The 24,332-nt window shown below is 43.8% G+C and overlaps 1 protein-coding gene across 2 annotated transcripts in view; it reads right to left on the reverse strand.

Moving 5' to 3' along the window:
* The window catches only part of SLIT3 (slit guidance ligand 3), a 677,992-nt gene that overhangs the window by 175,309 nt on the left and 478,351 nt on the right, over positions 1–24,332 (reverse strand). The window contains exons 1-2 of one of the 2 annotated variants that reach the window (XM_053566758.1): positions 6,592–6,652; positions 6,193–6,264 (exon numbers count right to left, since the gene is read on the reverse strand). Coding sequence is in view for 1 of the 2 variants with exons in the window: in XM_053566757.1 (XP_053422732.1) it covers positions 6,193–6,264 (72 nt within the window). In the remaining variant the exon portion in view is untranslated. Of the gene's footprint in view, positions 1–6,192; positions 6,265–6,591; positions 6,653–24,332 lie in introns of those variants that run through there. The other variant, XM_053566757.1, reaches the window with a different exon arrangement.

A 24,332-nucleotide genomic window follows, 5' to 3' on the forward strand; every position in this document is an offset into this window, starting at 1 on the left:
TTATTTTTTATTAACTATGTTTTCTCATTTTTGTTTTATATGTCCATACTTTTAATTTGCTTTTCATTAGAGTTAAGCGTCTTTTCATTCATTCTTTCTTTTTTTTTTGAGACAGAGCCTCAAGGTGTCACGCTGGGTAGAGTGCCGTGGCATCACAGCTCACAGCAACCTCCAATTCCTGGGCTCAAGCGATTCTCCTGTCTTTCACCTCCCAAGTGGCTGGGACTGCAGGTGCTCACCACAACACCCGGCTATTTTTGGTTACAGCCGTCATTGTTGTTTGGCAGGCCTGGGCTGGATTCAAACCCGCCAGCTAAGATGTATGTCACTGGTGCCTTAGCCACTTGAACCACAGGCGCCGAGCCTTAAGCATCTTTTCTAACCCACGATGGCATGTTGGGCAGGGAGGTGTTGCTTTAACCTGAAGTGCCTGGCCATCCTCAGCCCACTGGCAGGGGCTAGAAACCCACCCTCAGCCCTGCCACGGTGACTCCTGACTACTCAGAGTTGGGAATGCCATCTCTGCATATTCAAGCACAGCATAAGCACGATTTATTTGGAGGAAACCAAATTGCTAAATGTATAAAACAGGTGGCAATTAAAGGCAATGATGTAGGTAACATATGGGGGTCTAATTCACAGAGCTTGGGTCCCTCAATTAAGAAACACAAAGTTGAGGCTGTTATTTGGGGGATGGGCAATGTCTGGAAAACAAGGCCCCCAAACTGTTGCATGACAAAGTCCATTGACAATGGCCAGGAATGAGAATAAATTGTCTCTGGGACTACAATGTAATCAGTGTAAAGCAGGATTATTTTCTTCCTCCTGCGTGTTTGTTAACTGTAACTTTGTGGGGACCTATTAACTGGGTAAAGGGAGCAACAAGGACAATCTTACGAGCTTGTGGGAGGCTCCGTCTTTCTCCCCAGCAGGATTGGGAGTCTCTCGGTGGTTTGCCAAGGCCGGTTCTTAGAGGCCGGTTCGCACCATCCCGCAGCGCATGCCAGCCATGCTTTAGGGGAGCCAAACACCATGCCAGGCTCAGCAGCTCAGACCCAAAGGGCAGCTTGGTGGAACGGCTAATCACACAGGCTCTGCTGTGAATTAGTTAAGCAGTTACTTGGCCTCTCTGAGACCGGCCACTTCTTTGTAGAAGGAGGGTGATGATACTAGCAGCTCCACTGAGGGGCTGTGAGGGTGACAGGAGCTAGGGTAAGCGCGCTGGTTACAGGTGAGTAACTGCTCACTGTTACCCCTGCTCTCATTCTTCTGCCCCTGCACTGGCACTGAGCCTTGGGAAGTTTCACCCAAACTATGATTTCTTTGTGCTCCCTGGAAAAGGGAGGGTGGCGGCTCCTTTTCTTGTCTACCAATCTTTGTGCTGGACATACCTCTCCCCACCCCCTGCAAAATGAGGTACAGGTGGTTAATTTTGGTGGTTCCCCCTCGGCCTCACCTCCTAAATTCTCATTCAGTGGAACTGGTGAAGCCAAACCCGGCCTGGATAGAAAGAAGTTTATGGTATTTCCACCCATAGGAAGGGTTATCGTGTTCGCGTGTGACATATTTCTTCTAGTAGTTGATATCCGCAAACTTTCCTTAAGTTAATTTTGAGAGCCTTCCAATTTTGAGGCAGTCTCTGGGCTATGAATAAGATAGGTTCTGTACACTTATTCTTAAGTTGAGTTTGTATGTCAGTTGGAACAGGTACGTTTACGTATCACCATAGCAGCCCCTGTTTGTAAGTGTGAGCTGTACATGAGTCAGATGTTTGTAACTCAAGGACTGCCTATAATTCTGAGTCTTTCCTTGTGTTTTGTTTCCTACTGCCTAATGTCAGAGAAAACACACCCCAAATTTTATATTCTGTCTTCTTAATTCGCAGACTTAACCGGCACACAACACCCGGCTATTTTTGGTTACAGCCGTCATTGTTGTTTGGCAGGCCTGGGCTGGATTCAAACCCGCCAGCTAAGATGTATGTCACTGGTGCCTTAGCCACTTGAACCACAGGCGCCGAGCCTTAAGCATCTTTTCTAACCCACGATGGCATGTTGGGCAGGGAGGTGTTGCTTTAACCTGAAGTGCCTGGCCATCCTCAGCCCACTGGCAGGGGCTAGAAACCCACCCTCAGCCCTGCCACGGTGACTCCTGACTACTCAGAGTTGGGAATGCCATCTCTGCATATTCAAGCACAGCATAAGCACGATTTATTTGGAGGAAACCAAATTGCTAAATGTATAAAACAGGTGGCAATTAAAGGCAATGATGTAGGTAACATATGGGGGTCTAATTCACAGAGCTTGGGTCCCTCAATTAAGAAACACAAAGTTGAGGCTGTTATTTGGGGGATGGGCAATGTCTGGAAAACAAGGCCCCCAAACTGTTGCATGACAAAGTCCATTGACAATGGCCAGGAATGAGAATAAATTGTCTCTGGGACTACAATGTAATCAGTGTAAAGCAGGATTATTTTCTTCCTCCTGCGTGTTTGTTAACTGTAACTTTGTGGGGACCTATTAACTGGGTAAAGGGAGCAACAAGGACAATCTTACGAGCTTGTGGGAGGCTCCGTCTTTCTCCCCAGCAGGATTGGGAGTCTCTCGGTGGTTTGCCAAGGCCGGTTCTTAGAGGCCGGTTTGCACCATCCCGCAGCGCATGCCAGCCATGCTTTAGGGGAGCCAAACACCATGCCAGGCTCAGCAGCTCAGACCCAAAGGGCAGCTTGGTGGAACGGCTAATCACACAGGCTCTGCTGTGAATTAGTTAAGCAGTTACTTGGCCTCTCTGAGACCGGCCACTTCTTTGTAGAAGGAGGGTGATGATACTAGCAGCTCCACTGAGGGGCTGTGAGGGTGACAGGAGCTAGGGTAAGCGCGCTGGTTACAGGTGAGTAACTGCTCACTGTTACCCCTGCTCTCATTCTTCTGCCCCTGCACTGGCACTGAGCCTTGGGAAGTTTCACCCAAACTATGATTTCTTTGTGCTCCCTGGAAAAGGGAGGGTGGCGGCTCCTTTTCTTGTCTACCAATCTTTGTGCTGGACATACCTCTCCCCACCCCCTGCAAAATGAGGTACAGGTGGTTAATTTTGGTGGTTCCCCCTCGGCCTCACCTCCTAAATTCTCATTCAGTGGAACTGGTGAAGCCAAACCCGGCCTGGATAGAAAGAAGTTTATGGTATTTCCACCCATAGGAAGGGTTATCGTGTTCGCGTGTGACATATTTCTTCTAGTAGTTGATATCCGCAAACTTTCCTTAAGTTAATTTTGAGAGCCTTCCAATTTTGAGGCAGTCAAAATTGGGCTATGAATAAGATAGGTTCTGTACACTTATTCTTAAGTTGAGTTTGTATGTCAGTTGGAACAGGTACGTTTACGTATCACCATAGCAGCCCCTGTTTGTAAGTGTGAGCTGTACATGAGTCAGATGTTTGTAACTCAAGGACTGCCTATAATTCTGAGTCTTTCCTTGTGTTTTGTTTCCTACTGCCTAATGTCAGAGAAAACACACCCCAAATTTTATATTCTGTCTTCTTAATTCGCAGACTTTTAAGCTTTTGAAGTTTGAAAATGACCTTTCTGGGAATAGGGTTTTTTGAACTCTCTTGTCTGTCACTGAAAAATTTATTAAGTTAATGTGTGACGTCCTCGCTGAGTCCTCTTTATCATTTCATTGCCAAGATTTTTTACAGTACCTAAACAGTGATCACAGAGAAGTGTTATAAAACAATAACGTGGGGATGAGATTTGGAAGGTCCGGGGGTGGGGAAGGGAGGTTCTTTAAATGGAGATGTCAGCTCCAGCCAATTTCAGAATGGCTCACCATTAAGATGGATGGTTCCAAAGCCATGTGCCTCTGCTGGAAATTAAAAACCCATGGAATAACTGATTATGATTAATTTTAAGCACTTAGCCTTGTGAAGCGAGCATCTTTAAAACAATGCTATTGATCTGGCTTTGTTTGGAATTGAAAAGATAAACTAATCAGATCCTGTGGGCTCTTTGTAATGATGGAGAATGAGAACTTTTTTTTTCTTTTTGGTCACGGGTTTTAAGTTTCAACTCTCTGAGACACCTGGTGGATCTGGATTTTTATATATATATATATATATTTTTTTTTTTTTTAATAGCAAACATCTGAGTGGAACTGTCCAATTCTGTCCTGGGCAGGGTTTGGGTGGGGGCAAGGGCACGCATGTAGGGACGGAAGTTAGGAAGTATAAGGAACAGTGTTTATGGGAGCCCCTCCTATGTAGTATAGAAGTTGTTTCTTCATAAACTTGAGGAAATAGAGAAGTTAAGAAGCTTGACCCAGGTCCCACGGCCTCTGGATTGCACACCCAGGTGTGTCTGGCTGTAAAGCCCTCTCCTCTCCTCTGGGCTGCCTTCCTGGTGAGGCGAGACATCACCACTCCCAGCAGAGAATGAACATGCAGCTGTCAGGTCACCACAGCTGTTTCGTGGCAGCTGGTGACTTCCATCTCCTGGTCTCTTCCCAGGGAATTTTCTCATCTTTCTCATTCTCTCTGTCAAAGGAGGAAAAAGGTGATATGCTCCTAGCAGCCCTTTCTACAACCGCTATTTTGCAGGCAAGGAAAATCATGCCTACCCTTCTCAGTTCCCAACCTCCTGATGAGAGAAGGCCTAGGTTACTAAATTTGGGGCTGGCACCCTCTCCCTGCAGACATGCATTTGACGCCATTTCCAGGGTCAGAGTTTGGGTGAGGAGAGGCCATCCATCTCAGGAAGGACAATCTGACCTCCCTCACTGTGGGTCTTGTCTGTTCTGTACCAGGAATTCTCGGCTTTCATCCAATTTCAAGCAGCTTGCAGCATCAGCATCCCCTTTTATTTTCCGTGATTCCTCTTGGAATCACCTTCCTCTCAAACAACGTGGACAGAGTCTCCCCAACCCGTTGCTGGTGTCTGAGGGGCCAGGTGGAAAGACAGGTGGAGGGAGGACCCTTTTCTCTCTCCTTAAAGTACAAAGGAACATTTGAATGTGTTTATTCATTTATTTACTTTGCGTTCATTCACTCAATCTTCTGGAATCAGAGATAGGTAACTTGTGACTATGTAATTTTTTATTTTTAGAGGGATGCTCAGGAAACTCTACTCTCTTTCACTCACTGGCTAGAATAGTACCAACAGAATTATTTTTAGAACCAAGCGATTATAGGATTTGGAAAGGGGAAGTCACTCCCAAGATAGAGCAACCAACTCCTTCATTTTGCAAGTGAGAAAACTGAGGCTCTGAGAGCCGAAAAGACTTGCCCAAGGTCACACAGCTAATCAGTGGCAGAATCGGAACGGAACCACGCGTCTCCTGACACAAGTCCTACTGTGCTGCACTGTAACCCTCTCCAGGTTTCTCAAAATCAGGGACAGCCAGATTGTGGCTGGCTTTGGTGGGAACAATCCAAATGTTTTCTTACACAATCCAACTTTAGTTTTGAATGACCCCAAGATGACTTCTAGCCGACTTTCCTCCTGAAATCAGGTTTCCTTAGTTAGATCCATTTGAAAATCCAGAACACAGGATAGCTACATGATTTTTTTGCCTAGACAAGGTGCAGAGGGTGTGATTGTGGGGAAGGGGTCACCTCCTGTCATCTTTTCCTCCCTGCCGCTTTAAGGTCACGGTTACTGCTGAAAGTTTGAATTGAAACCTGAGATGAAAGCAGTGGCAATGGCTGGACTTTCCCAGGCTGTTCGGCATCCCCCCATCCTGTGCCAAGGTCCTTTTCTGATTCTGGGTGATTCCAACTGACCTCCGGTGCTCACCCTCTCTCACAGAACCTGTCTCCGGCGTGCCCTCACTCAAACACACTCTCCCTGAACGCTCTGGCTGGCTCTGGGGGGCTGCTCCAGCCCATCTGTCTCTCCCAGCAACAAATACTGCCGGAGCCTTGTGGGGGGAGAAACGCTCAATTGAGACTTAATTAGCAGGAACCCCAGTTTGCAGGAGGTGAGAAATCACACTTTGCTGCCTGCAAACACTTTGGCCAAGGTGAGCCGGAGGGATCTCCCGGTTCCCAATTTTAATAGCACTGCAGTAGGAAGACCAGAAAGGCATCCACACGGACCCCTCTGTACACATACTCCCCGTCTCCTTCCCACACGGGGACACACACACACACACACACACACACGCACGCACACACAAGGCAGGAATCGCAAAATCAACTCACAGGATCTCCAAACCGCGCAGCGCTCGGAAGGCTCCATCTTCAATGCAGCTGATGTGGTTGTTGTCCAGTTGCCTGTGGGAAAGCGAGGGACAGCGTGAAGGCTGAGCGGGCAGCGCCGAGGGGCCCGGCGGGCGGCCGCCGAGCGCCTGTCCCTCCACCCCCTTGCAGGCTCTGCCTGTCCCCGCCAGGAGCTCGCACAGAGCCAGCCTGTCTGCCACGCTGCTCCGTCTCGCCTCTGCTCTCTGACTGTCTGAGAGGACTACACAGACGAGTGAGCGAGCGCGCCAAAGGCTGTCAGGTCTCAGTAAATATTAATTGCGCATTTTTTTTTTTTTTTTTTTTAGGCAGAAGGGAGTAATTTCATTACATTAGGGCATCCAATCCATTACGAGCTCTTACCGTCATGTCACTGAAACAATTTCATTAAGCTAAAGGCCTGTAAATCATTGGAGGTCACTGCTCTGCCCTCCGCGACCTCCCAGAATGCTTTTTTCCTCTCTCCTGTTCGCTCCTCTGCCTTTGACTGGAAGTTGCAGTCTTCTGCTCTGACACCGTGCTAAATCTCAAGGCTTCATCTGCCCAAGAGCGGCGAGGGTGCATGGGGAATATACCAATTCCAAATTAGACCCAACTAATCTAATTTTATAGTCTTTTTATTATTCTAAGCACCAAATGTCTGTGGTGGTTTGATGTCTCTGTGCATTGTTATGGGGCCCATCTGGTAGGTCATTCTCTTGAAGCATTTTCTGACTAAATACAGATTCCCTCAAACTGCACCAAGCATCATCAACATTAAAGAAATTCATTGATGGAAGTGTTCGTGATAGGGGAAAAAAAGAATATCGTTATTGCCTTAAAGATGTACCACTTAAATTTAAATTGGGGAGAATTAAATGCACCTATTTCAAGATTCCTTTTTTATTTCCCTTTCCATCCCATGAGCATGAAAATAATGTCTTTTAAAAGGATGCCTTGACTAATATACGTTCTAGTTGGGGACTGTGGTAATTTAATTGAAGGGTAACAAATAGACACCGTTTTCTCTAAATCAAAATATGTATGATGTGTAGTTAGGATATTTACCTTGACCATACCCTAAGTTAAATACCAGATATTGTATATAATTCGTTTGATATTTTCCTCTTAAAAAACCCAAAAAGATGTTATAAAAAATGGTTATTAACACCAGACTGTTTACTATATTTGTCTGCAGAGCGCACCACGGTTTTGGGAGAGGGCAGGCTTGAAAAAGACGTATGGCTATAAAGAAAAACTCTTTTCTGGATTCTTTTTAAATTTTCTTTTGTCTCAGAAAAAAGGGGGGCTTTCTCATTTTTTGGGAGGTATTTCCTCCTGTTGCTGGAATTTTCATTTGTAATTTGCACTAAACTATCCCGAGACAACTCTCCACAAAAGCTGTGTTAAAGCTACCGTTGGTAACCCTTTCCGATGGCTTTATTTTCTGCCAGGGAAGGCCGAATTAAACTGAAAATACTATTACTACTGGAAAAGTAAATAGATGTAGGATTGTGCAAATGCATACGAAGGAAACACAATTAGAGCGACGCTGTGCATTACAACAAACAGTCTCTGCCGTGGGATTATGGGAAACTGTATCATCTCAAGAGATGTTCACGATACAAGATTTAGATATTTAGAATTCAAAAAATACACAGCAGACAGACATCTCAAGAAGCAGAAGCACACTTTAGGCTGGCGAGTCGGATCTGAAACGTTCAAAGTTCTCACTGACACCCTTGCACTTGAGGCTCCCTGAGGCCTCCCTATCCCTAATTCTTTCGGAGGTTTTCTTAACACGAGTTTCCTGAATGTCTTTTTCCATAGATTTCTTGCAGCATTGGGGCTGCTGATTCCCTGCGGAGGTTCTATGAAGGCAGCCTAGTACTGTGGCCCAGCTTCTAGATTTATCATCCATTTAAAAGGCTGATGAATCAACAGCTCCTGCCCACGGCAAGGCCACCAAACCTTACCAAGCAGAAATGCAGTGGGGTTGGCTTTTGGCTTCAAGAAATTTTTCCATGAACATGCTGAATTCGACAAAAATGGCACCATCCGCCTAAGTAGAAAAGCATCTAAGTCATCAAATCAGGAAGTCCAGGGTGTCCAGAGAGTGGCCGCTGGAGGTGCACCGGCTTTTGTGCAGACATTTCAGAGAGATCTTTGTTATTAGTGTATTATTTATTTGCTGAATCTGTGTAGCATTTTTCATTCCTTTTCTTTTTGAGAGCACCAGAAACCAAACAGGAGACTCTTAAGTGTACAGAATTTTATGAGGAAAAGAATGGAATCTTCAGAGCAGAAGAGAAAGTCATTGAAAGAAGAGAAAAAACGAAATAGTAGAAAGAATGAAAAAGTGTGTTGGGAGAGATGGGCAAAAGTTAAAAAAAAAAAGACCCACAACACATGACTGATATCTAATCAGAATCTTGTAATGTGGGAAACTGAAGTGGTGGGGACAGAGAGTCTTAGAGAGTGCTCTGATTATCTTCATGCTAAACACAGACACATCTAATATATTCTCAATAAATGATGTTTAAATATTTTTAGTGGTTGGCAAAAGTTGACATCTAGTTATTTCTCTGTAATGGGGAAAACTGAGCATCATAAGCATGGTAGGGGTATATTTTATAGTCTATTTTAAAACATGAACTATATCAAAGTTAAAAATAAATATGCATAAGTGTGGCTTTTCTAGAAGATATTTGTTATAATAGAGATTGTCTGCTTTCATTATAATCATAGATAAAACAAAGAGGAACTATATCCCAACCCCGGTAGCAAAGATGCCCCATTCACTCTGGGAGGCTGCAGGGCTGATGGGGGCCCACCAGGCAGTTACCCCACTTCCCAGCTATTATATCTCCATGGCACCGAGCATTACAGCATTTGTAAAAAGCCAAATTAATTGTCCACAAGCATTCCTCATATTTCACATAAATAGTTCTTAAAACCAACTAAAATATGCACTTGGTTCAGACAGGTTTCTGTTTGCTTCCAAAAGTACACCTCAGAGACAGAAAAGTTAGCCCTCAAGCACAGGAGAGGGGAGGGGAAATAAACACCAGCCCAGCATTTCTTTGAGGGTGGTGGAATGGAGTGTTACTAAACACACAGAGAACCTAGCAGGGCCGCCGGCATGTATTCTAAGCTCTCAGGTCAAAGGTCTTTATTGTGCCTTTGAAAGGGCTCATTCAAAGACCCTCTCAAAAACAAATCAACAAAGCCCACTGTCCATCCTGCACCACACACCCCATCGCTCAGGAGGCATGTGCAAAAAGAACTTTGGAAATGTGAGCAGAAAGAACTCTGTGGTCTGAGGACGTCTGAAAGCTCACTTTCTAGCTTTCCTTGGCGACAAGAAGTGTATTTCCCACTGCTGCTGAATATTTGCTCCTTTCCACAGAAAGTAACTTATCCCAACGCCTAGCACAGTGCCTGGCACTTCACAGACGATTGCTGATGGTTGCAGAATAAGTCCATCTATGGAAAGTGCATTGGGGCTGGGCCCAAACTGCATGGGATAAAATTCTATGTCAGAAGCCACACTGTCCTGGCCACAGCCCTGTGGCCCTACTGCGATTGATAACAAATAAGAACTGAGCACACACACTGTGCCCACAGAGAGCTAAGTGCCTTCCCGACTTCCCTATCTTCCTGAGACGCAGACATCTACTTGGGAGCCCCTGAGAAGGAGACTCGGAATAAATGAGATTTCCATGGGCCCAGGGTGAAGATGAATGCCAGGAAGCCAGTGGACTGAGGGGGAGGCTGACTATTTTTTAGAGGCCACTTTTATTGTCCTCTACTTTATATAGAATCCTCAATTTGATTTACATCCCCCTGACTCTGAATAAGCCAAGAAGCCCCCAAACATTTCATGATATTAAATTAACTGCTCTAATTTCCCCGGGAAGCTCAGATTTCGGCCAACAATACGAGTGCTAAAATGATACCAGAGTCCATTTAGAAAGGAATCCTCAGACAAGCACTAAATGCAGACTCTCCAAGAGGAGCTTTCTGACTACTGTATTTTTATACTCTGAGAATATAAACAAGGCGGAAAGGAAAGCCAGCGTGAGTGAGGACTTAATCTCCACAAACAGGCAGACAAGGAAATAGCACTTTTGTAAGAACTCCCATTCATATAAGCATATGCTCTTATTATCACAGTTCATCTCTTTCAATTACATTTTGAAATGTCATAAAAGAAGCTGGATTAGAAATATTCTTGTGTTTCAAAAATTAAAGCAGCACATCTAAATCCTTAAAAAGGGTTAAGAAAACCTCGCTACCATTTTAAAAGCAATTTACCTATCTCCCAACAATAATAAAAAAAAAAAGAGAGAGAGAAAAGGTAAGAAAGAAAAGAAGGAAAAAAAGGAAAGAGAGAAAAACAAGAAAATTTCAGGATTTCAATGATGCATTTGAGTCCCTGTGAGGAATACCTTGAAAACAGAAATCTCCAGAAAGAGGCTTTTGGAATCTGGAAGAACAGTATTCTCAACTAATTATCTTCATGCAAGCTCTATACACCAGGGCGCATCCATCCAGTTGTTCACTCCTCATGCAGATGTTCTGGGGTCCCAGCATCTCGTCAGATGGATGGTGAAACTTAGCCTGAGGGCACTGTCGCTCTGGGGCCCCAAAATTCAGCAGTAGAGTTCTGCGGCAACCGTAGCCGCAGTCTTCCTCCTGCTAAATGGGAGAACCAGCTACGGCTCAGCACTGTCTAAATAAAATGGTTTGCTAATTTCTGAATAAAACTATCTACACAGAATGTGCAAAATAAGTGGGGGACTTCTGCATGAAATTCACAAGAGAAGCCTTAGTAGAAACCCAAAGCAAGTTAATGGTCATTTGATCTAACAATTAATTAACCCATAAGAGCGACGGAGTACTGTTAGGAGCTCACATTGTGGTAGGTACCCGGGATATATCATATACTGACGTGTCAGACAGCCTTGGAAAATATTTGGAAGAAGGTTACCACCTGTGGTTTTTATATCCCAATTATCTTAAAAGATTTAAGATCATTCTAAAGACTAATTTGAATTTGTTGTTGATACAGTATGTACATTCATGCAGGTACCTGTTCGAGGTAGGCTTCCTTTTCTAGACTGAGGAGAAACAGAATGTTACAACTGTTCAAAGGAAAAACCTGGGAAATCCCGCTTTCATGAAACAAGGCGGAAGACTAAGCACGAAGCAGCCTTGACATGCTATTTCTTTTCTCCCCATTATCCAATTGTCCTTAAGCAGAAAATAAGAAATCTAGTAGCACCTCTGAAAGTTGTTTTTTTTAATGACAGTTTAACATTCTAAAACATTATTATTGGAGAACAAATTACAGAAGCATTTGTCCGCTGCTGGCTGGGGTCTTTGAAAAAAAAAAAATAAAGCTCAAGGTGATTTTAACTGGCAAAAGGAAAAGAGTATGTTCACAAGAAATGCATATCCTTCGTATAATTGAGTACCGGTCACACTTTTTAGGCAAATCAAACACTTGATGTAAGCCACAGTCTGCTAATGAACTGTCACTACTTCTCATCATTCGGGAGCTACTGTAATTCCACATTAAAACGACATCTCAAATGAGCAAAAGGAGGTGAATCTCTTATTTTGCACATTTGATACGCTTGTCCACCAGACCAGAGAATACACGCATATAGATATGTTTGCCGATCCATGAATTATTTAAGTATCCACAAAGATCCCTGTCTAGAGAACTGACAACTTTATGCCCATTTTTTGTATGTACCTAGTTATATGCAACATGGTATACATTTAAATACAAATACATATTATAAAATAGGTAAAGCAATTGTTGACCTCTGACATTTAAAGTGGTGTATCCAGTGATTTTTAGAGATATTTAGATAATTGATTTTTAGCATTCAAAGACTCTATCCAACTAAACCTACCATAAAAAGGGTAGAGTCTTATATTAATTAAGCTCTCTGATCAGAATAGCCCGTTTAGAATTAAGTTTAAATTGAACAGGAGTCTATTTTTACAAGCTGTTAGGAATACTTGCCACGTGGCTTGCGTAACACCTCTTATTCAGTATATATCATATCGCTGTCCAACACACATAACTTCTCAGCAGGAGATAAACCACATCCATTGCAGTAGATAGCACCCTGAAAGCACCTCCACAATAATGCAAACACCAGTGACGGATTAGCAACAGTGAGGCATACCAGACCTTGGGGAATAAAGAGGTGTTTTACACATCACCGGGAAATATCAGTAACTCCTCATTTTGTGTTTACATCCTTTCCTGTATGTTGGGCATTTGGCAAATGAATTTGTTTGAAAAATGCAGGGGAGGGGGGAAAATCTCTGCAAACCAGTTTAGCATTAAGGATAGTTAGGGGGAACGAGTGAAGCTCCTGTTTAATTTGGGCAAGTTTAACTTTGAAACAAATTCTGGTATTGCTATATAAATAAAACCATAACAACAAAACAAAAACAAAAACAAATCAAAACAATACATCCTACATTTATTGTGAGAGACCTTCATCTATTTTCTAGCAACTTTTAGGTGAAAGGGATCGAGGAAGCTTGGCTACTGCTTGTAAACTGTGCACCCACAGATTTTGAGGCTTGCCTCAAATCTACCTGTTTTCCTATGGTCAACCTCATGTTTGGGCAAAGGAGTTTATAACTAAGTAGACCAATTCCCCGAGGTTTGCCTGGAACTCTCCCTTGTCTAGTACTGAAACTCCTATGTGGCATCCTGGGAAACAAATCAATCCCAGGCAAAACACAACGGCTGCTCACCCTGTTATACCCCTGGGGCTGACTCAGTGAGAAATAGATTTATTCTCAGAACATCATTCACTCAGCTGTGTCTCTAAACCTTAAAATGTCTGTTGATTCACAAACTCGGCTTTCAGTTATGCTGGTTCTAAAGGGCTCCTCCCTGCATCTTCTGTGAAATGGGCTTTGCAAACACGCCTACAGAGAGGCTGGCAGGAGCCCTGGAAGTCACCGACACATTCTCTTGTGCATTCCCCCAACCTTCCTCGCTGGGAATTAGGATTTCTTTGTAAGAAGTATCTGTGTTTTACTGGCCGGCCTTGCTGATGTCATGAATACTCTGAGGCTGGACAAATAAATGGCTGTCTCCATAGTGATTGGGGCAGGTTTGTGGTTTCCCTAGTTACACTCTTGAGCGATAACCATCTGTGGTTCCTCCCCGGCAGAGACGCAGGAGGGAGGAAGGAGTGAGAAACTGGGAAGATGAAATGTGCTTTTGTTAACGGGATGGAAAGTTATCTCCCACATCTCTGTTTTTTTACTACTTTTTCTAAATCACTAAGCACAAACTGTAGGGAGGTAGTGAGAAGTGTTTTTTTTCTTTTTCATCCCCCAGGGTTTCAGAAATGTTCCAACTGGACTCTAAACATTAAAAAACTATTCCAGTCGTGTGAATATGACCAGCATGCAGAAGCCAGAGGTGAGGTATTTCTTCCTAGACGTGAGGTTGGTGCCCAGGTGAGATGCCAATCAAATGCAGGTTTGTAAGCAACCCCAACCCACTGGGACTCTCTCTCTCTGACAGTGTACCCAGGCAGAGGATGCCGCCACTGCCTTAGACCTGGAGAGATTTTTGTTTTCCTTTAAAAGAATCACGTGGAGGGTGGTGCCTGTGGCTCAGTGAGTAGGGCGCCAGCCCTATATACGGAGGGTGGTGGGTTCAAACTTGGCCCCAGCCAAACTGCAACAACAACAACAAAAAATAGCCAGGCATTGCAGGAGTGCCTGTAGTCCCAGCTACTCAGGAGTCTGAGGCAAGAGAATTGCCTAAGCCCAAGAGCTGGAGATTGCTGTGAGCTGTGATGTCACAGCACTCTATGAAGGGTGACAAAGTGAGACTCTGTCTCTAAAAAAAAAAATAAAAGGAAAAAGAATCACATGGATATCTCATCTAGAAAATTAACTAAGACTTCCTTAAATTTATTCATATTTTTAACCAGCCCTTTGGAGGCTCTCGATATTGGCTACCCATTTTTTGTATGGCTCATGCAATTTCTAGCCGTGTGAACGAAGTAATTGACATCTTTGTCCCTGAGTCTCAGTTTCATCAGTCTCAGTTGTAAAATGGAGATAACAACACTTAGCCCAAAAGGAATTTTTGAGTATTAAAGTAATGAAATGTGTGCACTCTGAAAATGTATTTTTGGCATTGCTTAATTTTATTTGCTTTAAAACAAATATTAAATATAGGAATTTGTTTTTACTTAGGCTCTAGTTTCTTTCAGCTCTGAAGTTATGCGACCCGAGATTGATTTCTTATGAGAATCTTAAGGAAAAGTTCCTGTTGATCTCACTCTTCTGTGATTTGAACCTATCCTTTCTTTTTCCATCTCAGACCAAATAATCTGTTGTTTGAGTTATTCTGGAATAAGGGCAACAGTTCAGACTCATATGTTTTTTATACTGTCCAGGCTGCTAAGAGATTGAAATAAGAGAAGTTGCCAAAAACCTACACAGAAGAAGATCTGAATTTTTCCCTCACCAGGAGAATGATGCCAATACCAGCAGCACATTGTCACATTCCCATAGGGAAGAACCACTGAGGAGAGAAACTGCAAAATTTAACTCCATTTCCTGGTGGCTGTTTCCAATAAATAACCCATCAAGTAAAACATTAAACACCTAAAACAGTAAAATGCTACATAATGTATGGGGTATAATTTCTTTTTTTTTTTTGTGGTTTTTGGCCGGGGCTAGGTTTGAACCTGCCACCTCCGGCATATGGGACCGGCGCTCTACTCCTTGAGCCACAGGCGCCGCCCGGGGTATAATTTCTTAATCTGAACATTCCATAGTCTGTACACAAATCTTCAGCTAGTAACAATAATACCACAGTCACAACCACAATAATAATTGCCCATACCATTTATTTGTCACTTGCTAAACATTGAATATTGAGCTGAGCATCTTAATGTCTCATCTTATGGTCTCACAACAGTTCTTACTTTACAGAAGAAGAAAGAGAGACCCAGCTTTGAACTCAGGTCTGCTCACGCTCATGACTATTAGGGATGCCACTTTTCTAGAAATAGCTCAGACTCTTCAGCATGGCACTGCTTTACACTCAACCCAACTTTTGGGTTGGTCCTTGCCCCCTCTTTCCACTTGGAGAACCCCTTCCCCTCCGTCAGAGCCCTTTCCAAAGGCCACATCCTCTATGAGCCTTTCCTGTACAAACTCCCACAAAATGAACTGCTTTCTCCAAGTTCTCACGAAGAGCCAAACAGTCATTCTGCCCTTCAAGCAGTTATTTCACAGCAACTGGCCTACTAGTGAACACAGGAGGAAACCAAGGTTCAGAGATGTTCTACAGCGTCGCCAAGGGAGCTCAGCTAGTACAGTGGAAAGTCAAGTTCAAAATGGCCTTCCTGATCCGGGAGTCTCAGGGCTCAACCATCATGCTATTTTACTTCTTTCTGATTTCTTTCTAACCTATAATATGACTGCGTGGGAGCAACTGAAGTTATTATAGGCTGGGAAGAGGCTGGTGATAAAAGTCAGCGTTTGGTCTTGGTATCTGTCACTTCGACCCAGTTGCTTCCCGCAGCTTGCAAACATTCTTACTGGCAGGGTGGTGGGGGCAGCCTATACAACACTACCCCATCCCACAGCCTCCCATGTGTCTCTCAAATAGATCCCCTGGGAGTCCCAGTCCATTTGACTTTTAGGAGCACTGGGTGAAGGAGACTAATTTTGGCTCCAGTCACCGAGGACCACAGACAGGTGTCTATATCTTGAGGAGAGGCTTCAATTGCAGACCACCTATTGGGGTCCCAGTGGGGCTTCTGATCAGGCTGGGCCAGCTTAGTCCTTTCCTGAGCAGAGGCATGGCACATCAAGAGAAACGGTTCTCTGCTCCAGGCAAGTTGTAAATTACACGGATCTTAATCCATTTTCCCCGGACATAGCCTTCCCCAGTGGTGACACAGGCTTGCCTTCCACAGGTGCACAAGCCACGGGCGCTGAGACCACTGGGCAGCACTGACCAGACTGTATGGTAGGTGTTCAGGGCGAGTGACCATCAGCGAGGCATCACTCAAAGGTATTTTTGTGGCAGCAGAAGCCAATTAAACATGCCTTGTAAGCTGAGTGTAGGGGAGTATACAGGCCCTTGTAATTAACTGCTGGAAAAAAGGGCATCAAAACCTAGCAACACAGGCTATGCTGATAACTGCATTTGATTGAGCTAATGAGCAGAACAGAAATGCTCTAGGAAAAGGACTTCCTTTTCTTTACTATTACTTTCAGGGAATAAAGAATGGGTGGACCACCAGTAGGAAAGCAGACACAGGGTCTGTTTAGTACACCCTGTCCTCACCCCACCATGCCTGGCACATAGAGGGTGCTTGGTACAAAACCCTAGGGATCACATTAGATACCACTGTACACCTACCACGATGGTTATAATTAAAAAAGATGAAAGTCATAAGTGCTTGGTGAGGACTGGGATACTCCTACATTGCTGCAGGGAATATAAAATGGTAGAGCTGCTGTGGAAAAGAGTTTGGTGGTTCCCCAAAAACTTATGCATAGAATTACCATAGGTCTCAGCCATTCCATCCCTGGGAATATACCCAGAAATAAAAATAGGTTTTCCAACAAAAACTTGGACTTAAATATTGGACAGTAGCATCATTCACAATAGCCCAAAAGTGGAAATAACCTGAACATCTATCGATGGATGACTAGATAAACAAATGGTGGTTTATACAAAAGGTGGTTTATTCATTCAGCCATAAAAAGGGAAGAGGTACGGACCAGATACATGCTACAACATGGATGAACCTTGAAATCATTATGCTGAGTCAAAGTACCCAGACACCAAGAGCCACACAGTGTGTGATTCCATTAATGTGAAAAGCCCAGAACAGAGAAATCCACGGAAACAGAAAGCAGATTAGCAAACGTCAGAGGCTGGGGGATGGGTGGGGGAATGGGGAGTGACCACTAAATGGGTATCGGGCTCCTTTTGGGGTGATGAAAAAGTTTGGCAACTACATAAAAGTGATGGCTGCATAACACCGTGGATATACCAATGCTGATGACTTGTACACTTTAAAATGGTTAATTCTATGTGAATTTTAACTCGGGGGGGGTGGGGTGGGGAAGAGGAGCTCATTCTTCCTGCAGCAGGAAGAAGCTTTATAAAACCACCACATTTCAGGGTAATTTCCCCATGACACACCGCCGTGGAAGGTAGGGAAGTCTAGGGTCAGAACTTACACTGGGCTCGGTGAGACAGCAGAACTCAATCGAAAAGAGATACCCCAGCATTGGAAGAGCAATGAGAATGAAGGAGAAAAACATGGGGAAATTTAATCCACCTGCTTGTGGGGATTCCTCCGGCAAATTTTAAAACTCTTTCTCCTAGCTTGCATTGTGGACACTAATCGCACTCTACACTCAGGAAAAAATAATGTTGGTTTAGGCAAAGAGAAATGGGGAAGGCAAATTTGAACAGAAAGGGAAAAACCACCCACTAGACCCCCCAAGAAAACATAGAAGGTTGTGAGGTTAGCCGTGGTTTTGCCTTTTCCATACTACTGTTCCTCCTTTGCCTCGACAGCCAGCACAGATAACTCAGTAGATTGTATTTGCATTTCTGAAGCCATGTTCTACATTTTTGCCTTTGTTCATATTGGTTCATTGCCGTCTGTCTCTGAGAAGGCTCACCTTCAGGGAGGTGAGAGAAGTACCTTTGGCCAGAAATCCTTTCCTGCCTGGGCCTTTGGGAAGAGGTGGTGTAGAGGCCGGGTGAAAAAGTGGAGTCATTTCCCTAAGGCTGTCTCCAAACTCTCCCAGGACTCTTTGGAGCAGCTATGTTGGTCTTACTGAGCTAAATAAATCCCAAAATGTTAGACTAGAAGGAGGAGGCCAGAAAAACAAAGGAAAGGGAGGGTTGGAAGCCAGAGGAGCCCCACTGAGATGGCTCCCCTCTGGGTACCCCGGTACCTAGGTGAGGTCATTTCTAAAAGATGAGAAGCTGGCTCTACCCATCAGCTGCCATGGCTGGAGCTTTCCATCACAGTTGTCCTATTTAAATGGCCACAATAAGGCTGAAGAAGGTTTCTAATTCCTCCTGATTCCAGAAAGGAGAAATGAGGACATTGTTTACACTTTAGAACTTTACACTTTAAGGATAAGAAGCATTCCTCTGGACTAAAAAAGGAAAAGAGTGATTTTCTTTTTTTTCATTTGCCAGCAATAGAGTTTTTATCTAAGATGGCATGGTTTAGTGGAAAAATAAAAACAGCCTGCTTGGGAATCAGATGACAAGGATCTTCAACCTTGCTGGGTTGTGGCCTGACTTTCCCTATCCCATAAAACAAAAGCATGAAACAGGAATGTCTGTGCGCCGGGTTGCTGAGTTTAATCCAGGCCTGAGTCCTCACATGGGCATTTTCTCACTGTGTTGTTGCAGGGGCTGCCCGAGGAGTCAGATTTGATTTTTAATGCAGTATGTAAGAATGTAAATGTAAGTTTCCTCCTATGTTTGGAACAATAGAGATGAGGACTTTCCCACAGGCTGGAGATCTGAATGGAAGGCAGGAAAAAAATACAAGTATGAAGGCATATGGTATTAACTTTTGCCAAAAGGCTCCATGGAAATCCACCGAGCTCAGAAGCCCTGGGAAGCACCAGTGAGGTAGAGACTAAGGTAGGATGGGACGAGACAAATGCTGAAGCTTCTGGATGTTCACAGGTCAGACACCGGGGTCAGGCTGCTGCCTCCTTCTACTGCAGCTCTTGGAAACGACCCCTGTCTGAGGAACAACTTAATTCCCCCTCCCATTAATCACAGAAACAACTTTTAAAGAGCATTCAATAATTTTCCCAGCATTCAATCATTTTATAGCATTTAGAAAGTTACAATTAGATTCCCATATCCAACGGGGTCGTGGAGAAACAAGTCTAGAAGTGGGGAACACACCCTTATCCCTGGTGAGGCCCCCAAACTGGGTGAGTCATAAGAAGTACCAGAGACGCAAGGGCAGAGAATGGCCCTTCTAGAACTTTCTTTAAGATTCGCCACTGAAGTCCATTAGGAATGGGATCACTTCCTAACCCCGCTTTGCCTCCTCTAGACATGAGCTCTGGACTTGCATGCTCCTTCTGACAAGTCCATCCTACTTTTCTGTCCCTATTAAAGGCTAGTCCCCTTGCCAGCCTTGCTTTGGGAAAACCAAGTTCCTTTCAAGAGAGACTTGAGGGCAAAATAGGCTCATTTTCAAAGTGCTATCTTCTCAACCACCCCCGCTCCACCGTCAGAGTCCTGGCCTGGGTCCATAACCCGCCTGAAGCAGCCTCCAGACTCAGTGGGCGCTCGGTGGCATTCTCAGCTCCCTCTGCTGGTCCTGGCCTTTGGGAGCCTGGGCCTTCTTATACTTCTCAAGCTCTCTAATTCTATTTTTTCTTCTTAAGAAGTTCCCTTTCAAGTTCATCACCCAAAGTTTTGATTTTTCATCCTAGGTTACTCACATGCTTTCTCAGGCATTCATATCCTGGCACTAATCTCAGCATACCTCCATTCCCAATGGGTCCTAGGTCCCTGGCCAGGCTGGGTGGGTGCAGAGGGTCCAAGACTCACATGTGAAGTGTAGAAGAGATAGGTCCAGTGCCCACTGCTGCTGAGTACCTCTAAACAGACAGCAAATGAGGTTTGGGGTGGAGTGAACCCGACAGTCCGGCCACAGTGTGATGCCATCTGTAGGACTTCAAAGTGGCAAAGTCAGAACCCATCTGATCAGAGGAAAGCATTGAATAATCAGAGCTAATGTTTCCTTTGCCTGTGATGGATACCCACTTTGGAAATATTTCCCATCCTGACTTTTCCTTGGGTCAGCACTGTGACGGAAGCAGGGGGGCTGGAAGGATGGGGGGTCTATCTCAGTCATGATGTTCTATACTAACCCCTCCAAGAAGAGTACGGCACCAGAATTGTCTCCGTCCAAAAGGTTTGCATTAACTGTAATGAAGCAAATGACAAAATCAATAAAGTGGGAATTGCGTGGCTGTCATAAAGATGATGTAAATCCAGGGTTCACGATGGTTATGAAGCTATTTAGAATTGTAATTAAAACCAGCACCATTTTTTTCAAGATAAAAGCCCCTTTGACAACCATAAATGCAAGCTACAGGAAATTTTCAACAAATATATTCAAAATTAATGTATGGCACGAAGATGGCATAAATTAACAGAGAATAATCCATAAGCCCAGGCTTCAGAACATTAAGAGCACCGAGTAAAGAGATTTCGATTTCACGTTTGGTTTTCAAGCAATGTGGTTTTCAATTTTAATCAAGTTAAAGCTTGACAGAGCACTTAGAGATTCTGAGTGAATGGCGTATTTCTGACAACTACTTTTCAATGAGACTAAAAATGCTGTCTCTGTATTTGCCCAACTTGAGATCTGATGGCATTTGCTATTTTATGCATCCCACATCTTCCAGAAAAGAATCCAGGGTGTGTGTGTGTGTATGTGTGTATAGGAGAAGATGACCTTTGCTTTTATTCGGGGGTGGGAGCAGGATGAGGTGTGGGAGGAAGGAGATGGGCTAAGGCTTCCAGTCCTAAAGAGAGACCTTCCTAGGACTTATTTCTGAGCTCTGCTTACAAACTATAACACAGAATTCTTAGAAAACATCCACCTACTTATTTATCTACTTCCTCCCTTCCTACCTATCCACCCACCTAAATTCAGAACATCACTATTTTGCCTTTAGGTCATTAACAAAATTGTCTCCTATGAACTTCAACTCTGCTGAAGGAGATTCCAGCCCTCTGTGTGATTATAGCTGTAGAGTTGTAGAATGTCAGTGTTGGAAGTGATCTTAGAGATCATCAGATGCAAGCCCATAATTTTCAACAGAAGAGGAAAGTGAGGATTAGAGGGAGGAAGAATGACTGCAAATCCTAAGACAGCATTTGGCAGAGATGTCAGGACTTGGTCACTGACCCCTTCAGCGCACTGTTTGGGGATGGAGGTCTGACTGATTAGTGAAAAAACAAAGACAATAAAAGATGACTCAATTGTGTCTTCAAGTCTGAAATGCCACTAAAATGCAGGATGCTTGCTTCTTTCAATAATACATTTTGGGCTTCAAAGCAGTCAGGAGTGGGGGCTAATAGGTAGAAACTAAGGAGTCTCAGGAATTCAGGGGTATACTTACTAATCACATGTTTTATTTTCTGTATGTTATTATAGTTTGACATCTTGAAAGTGGGGGTTGCTGGCTTGGACAGACTGCCTCTCCCACAGTTAGCTAATTCCTAGAGATAGTAAACCACTTATCAGCAAGCCCGCCATCCGCATACAAACCAACCAATCCCAAGTCCACGTCCCACCCACTAGCTTTATCTAATTCTCACACACCAAGCCAATGTTATTCACCCTTCTCTAAATCAACCCAGGGCCAGCTACCAGACAACTAGGGCAGCCTCTAAGCACCAAGTCCTGCAGGGATTATTCAAACTGGCCAATCCTAAACCGTTCCTCCCTTCCTGCCCTGCATTCCCACGGAGACCCTAGTAAGGGCTCTGGCCTCTGCTTCTGCCCAACTCTGGCGTGTCCCCTCCCCTGTGGCCCTGCCTGGGATGCTGTGGCTCTCACTGCTGGTGGAGCTGTGAGTAACAGTAAACTTCCTGTCAACAGCACTGGCCGCCGTGTCGTCACCCCCAGTCACCTTTACAAATTAAGATCAAGGGGACCCAGGTTCTGGTTGCTACTCCTGCCAACCGTTTCAATGATCCTGGTCAAGTTTATTTCCACATTTTTAAAAGGAGAAATTTGTATTGTACGATTTATTTCTCAAAGCTCTTTACAGCTTGTTAAATCTATGACTGTCAGTTGAGCGACCTGCATTGCAAACCCCCAACGCAATAGGCAGTGGGGCTGGCTGCAACGGAGGAATTGTATGCCAGCCAGGCCATTTATTGTAAAAGCACATCTCATACCTGCTCTGGTAGTAAAATGGGCAAAGAAAAGGCATTATTTCAGGAAATCTAATTCCATTAAGTAGCTGATTCCAGAAAAGGGTCTTGGCTTGATAGTCTACCAAGACGACTCACCCTCCGCTATGATGAACAATCCATGAGAAAAAAGTGCACATCCACAACTCAATTGTCCTGCTTGAAATCAGGTTACAAAAACTGTATCTGGAAAGTTACAAACACTGTGAAACACCTTCACAATGGACCAAATGGAAATACACTGCTAGTCTTTGCTTTCAGATGGCCTGGGTCACACAAAGAGGGCCTAGGAGGGGACGATTCAAACCTGCCCACCTCTGAGGCACACAAAAAGGAAGCCCTCCCAAATCCAAAGCAAGAACCTTCTGTTGGGGAGCCTTGGCGTTTTGGTGTGCAGGGCAAAGAGGAACACTTTTCACATGAGCAGCTGGATAATGCCAGTGAAAGTATCACTTAATGGGGCTACGGCAGATGCAACCCCAGGAGACCAGTCTTCTCTTTATAGAGAAAGGGCAATTCCTGAAGTGGAGCTGAAGTTGAGACTCTCGCCTTTGTGGTCTATTTATTTTTCATGTAGGTGGAAAACATGCCTAGGACTGACGCAAGGTCAAAGAAATCTCTTGGGATGTTAAAAATAAGGAGTGGGCAGCAAAAGGCAGATTAAAGGGGATGGAACACTCTGATTCAGGAAAATTGGAAAACTCTTTCTTTTCAGTTTCTGTGAAATATCTTTAAAATCAGAGTATATAAAACTCCGAAGTGATGACAGTTAGTTGACATTTTACTGCACGGTGGTGTCCTCTTTGCTGTGACTACTTTGGGCTGAATCACCTTCCTCGAGCCATGCCCCTTTCCCTGTTCATTTTTTATCCTGTCCATATAACTCCTACACATTACTCAAGAGGGAGCTGGGTTTTACCTTCTTCGTTGTCTGTCTGGTTTAGGTAACAGTGTGGGCCAGGAGTAAAGAAGGAAACAAATGCCCTGCATGAGATACCTGTACTCAAACCTGGAGCCGCTCAGAGTCAAGTCAAATGCACTCTGTTCACAACGACCCAAAGTTTAATTTGCCTGATGACTGAATAATGACTCAATATTTGTGTTTCCTCAATGAGCAGATTTCTTTAGTGACCACACAGAGCCAGAAGCACACTTTGAACTTGGGTGTGGAGTCTCTTTTTAGAAAGAAGCAAGCAAACATTTACAGCTTTGTGAGCTAAATATGCCTAAATAGATAAACATGATATTCAGCCAGTGATCTAATTGACATTTTACTTGGGCAAGAGAACTGGGGCCGGCCCCACGGCAGGCAAATTCATTTTCCAAAGGTCATGGGGTTGCTGCTGGTGATTTGTTGTTGAAAGATAGCTCAGAACTGGTCAAGACCACAATCAGAGATACCCATGGAATACAAATATGGGTAAATTTTTGTATTTTAAATTTTGCATTTAAAAAATTTTGTATTTTAAATTTTGTATTTCAAATAGTTCTCCTCATTTGAAACTGGTAATCTCAAGTATGGCTATACTTACACAAAAGGTAATGATCACAGTTTCCAGTTACGGTCAACTCTGGCTGAGACAGAGGGCGTGTGGGGCATGGCCAACTCAGAGTCCTATAAGTTGATGCTGGAAAAGTGCACTCTGGCATCTGGTGCTAGGGAATCAAGTGAAATGGCAACGCTCTCATTCTGTTGGTCGAGTTCAGATGGATTAACTCATAAAAGTTTCTTAATGCATAAACGTATGTGCATGATAAAAGAAAAGTTCAGAGAGATCAGCCTAGAGTTTAGAGTGAGAAGCAACACCCCTTCTGCCCCATTCCCCCAGCCTTAGACTGACATCTGACTTAGACTGTTATTAAAGTTGCCTATGAATTTGTCAATAAATATTCCACATATACAGGGTGGCCGTAAAGTTCATGTGCAATTTAAAATCGACAACTATTTAAAATAGTACACGAACTTTATGGCCACCCTATATAAAAGCAATGAACAAATACAAGTATACTGCTTTAAAAATCCAAAATTTTTTTTGACTCATTTCTTTTCTTTTCTTTCTTTCTTTTTTTTTTTATTATTAAATCATAGCTGTGTACATTAATGCGA

The sequence above is a fragment of the Nycticebus coucang genome, chromosome 17, assembly GCF_027406575.1.
Source record: "Nycticebus coucang isolate mNycCou1 chromosome 17, mNycCou1.pri, whole genome shotgun sequence".
NCBI lineage: Eukaryota > Metazoa > Chordata > Mammalia > Primates > Lorisidae > Nycticebus > Nycticebus coucang.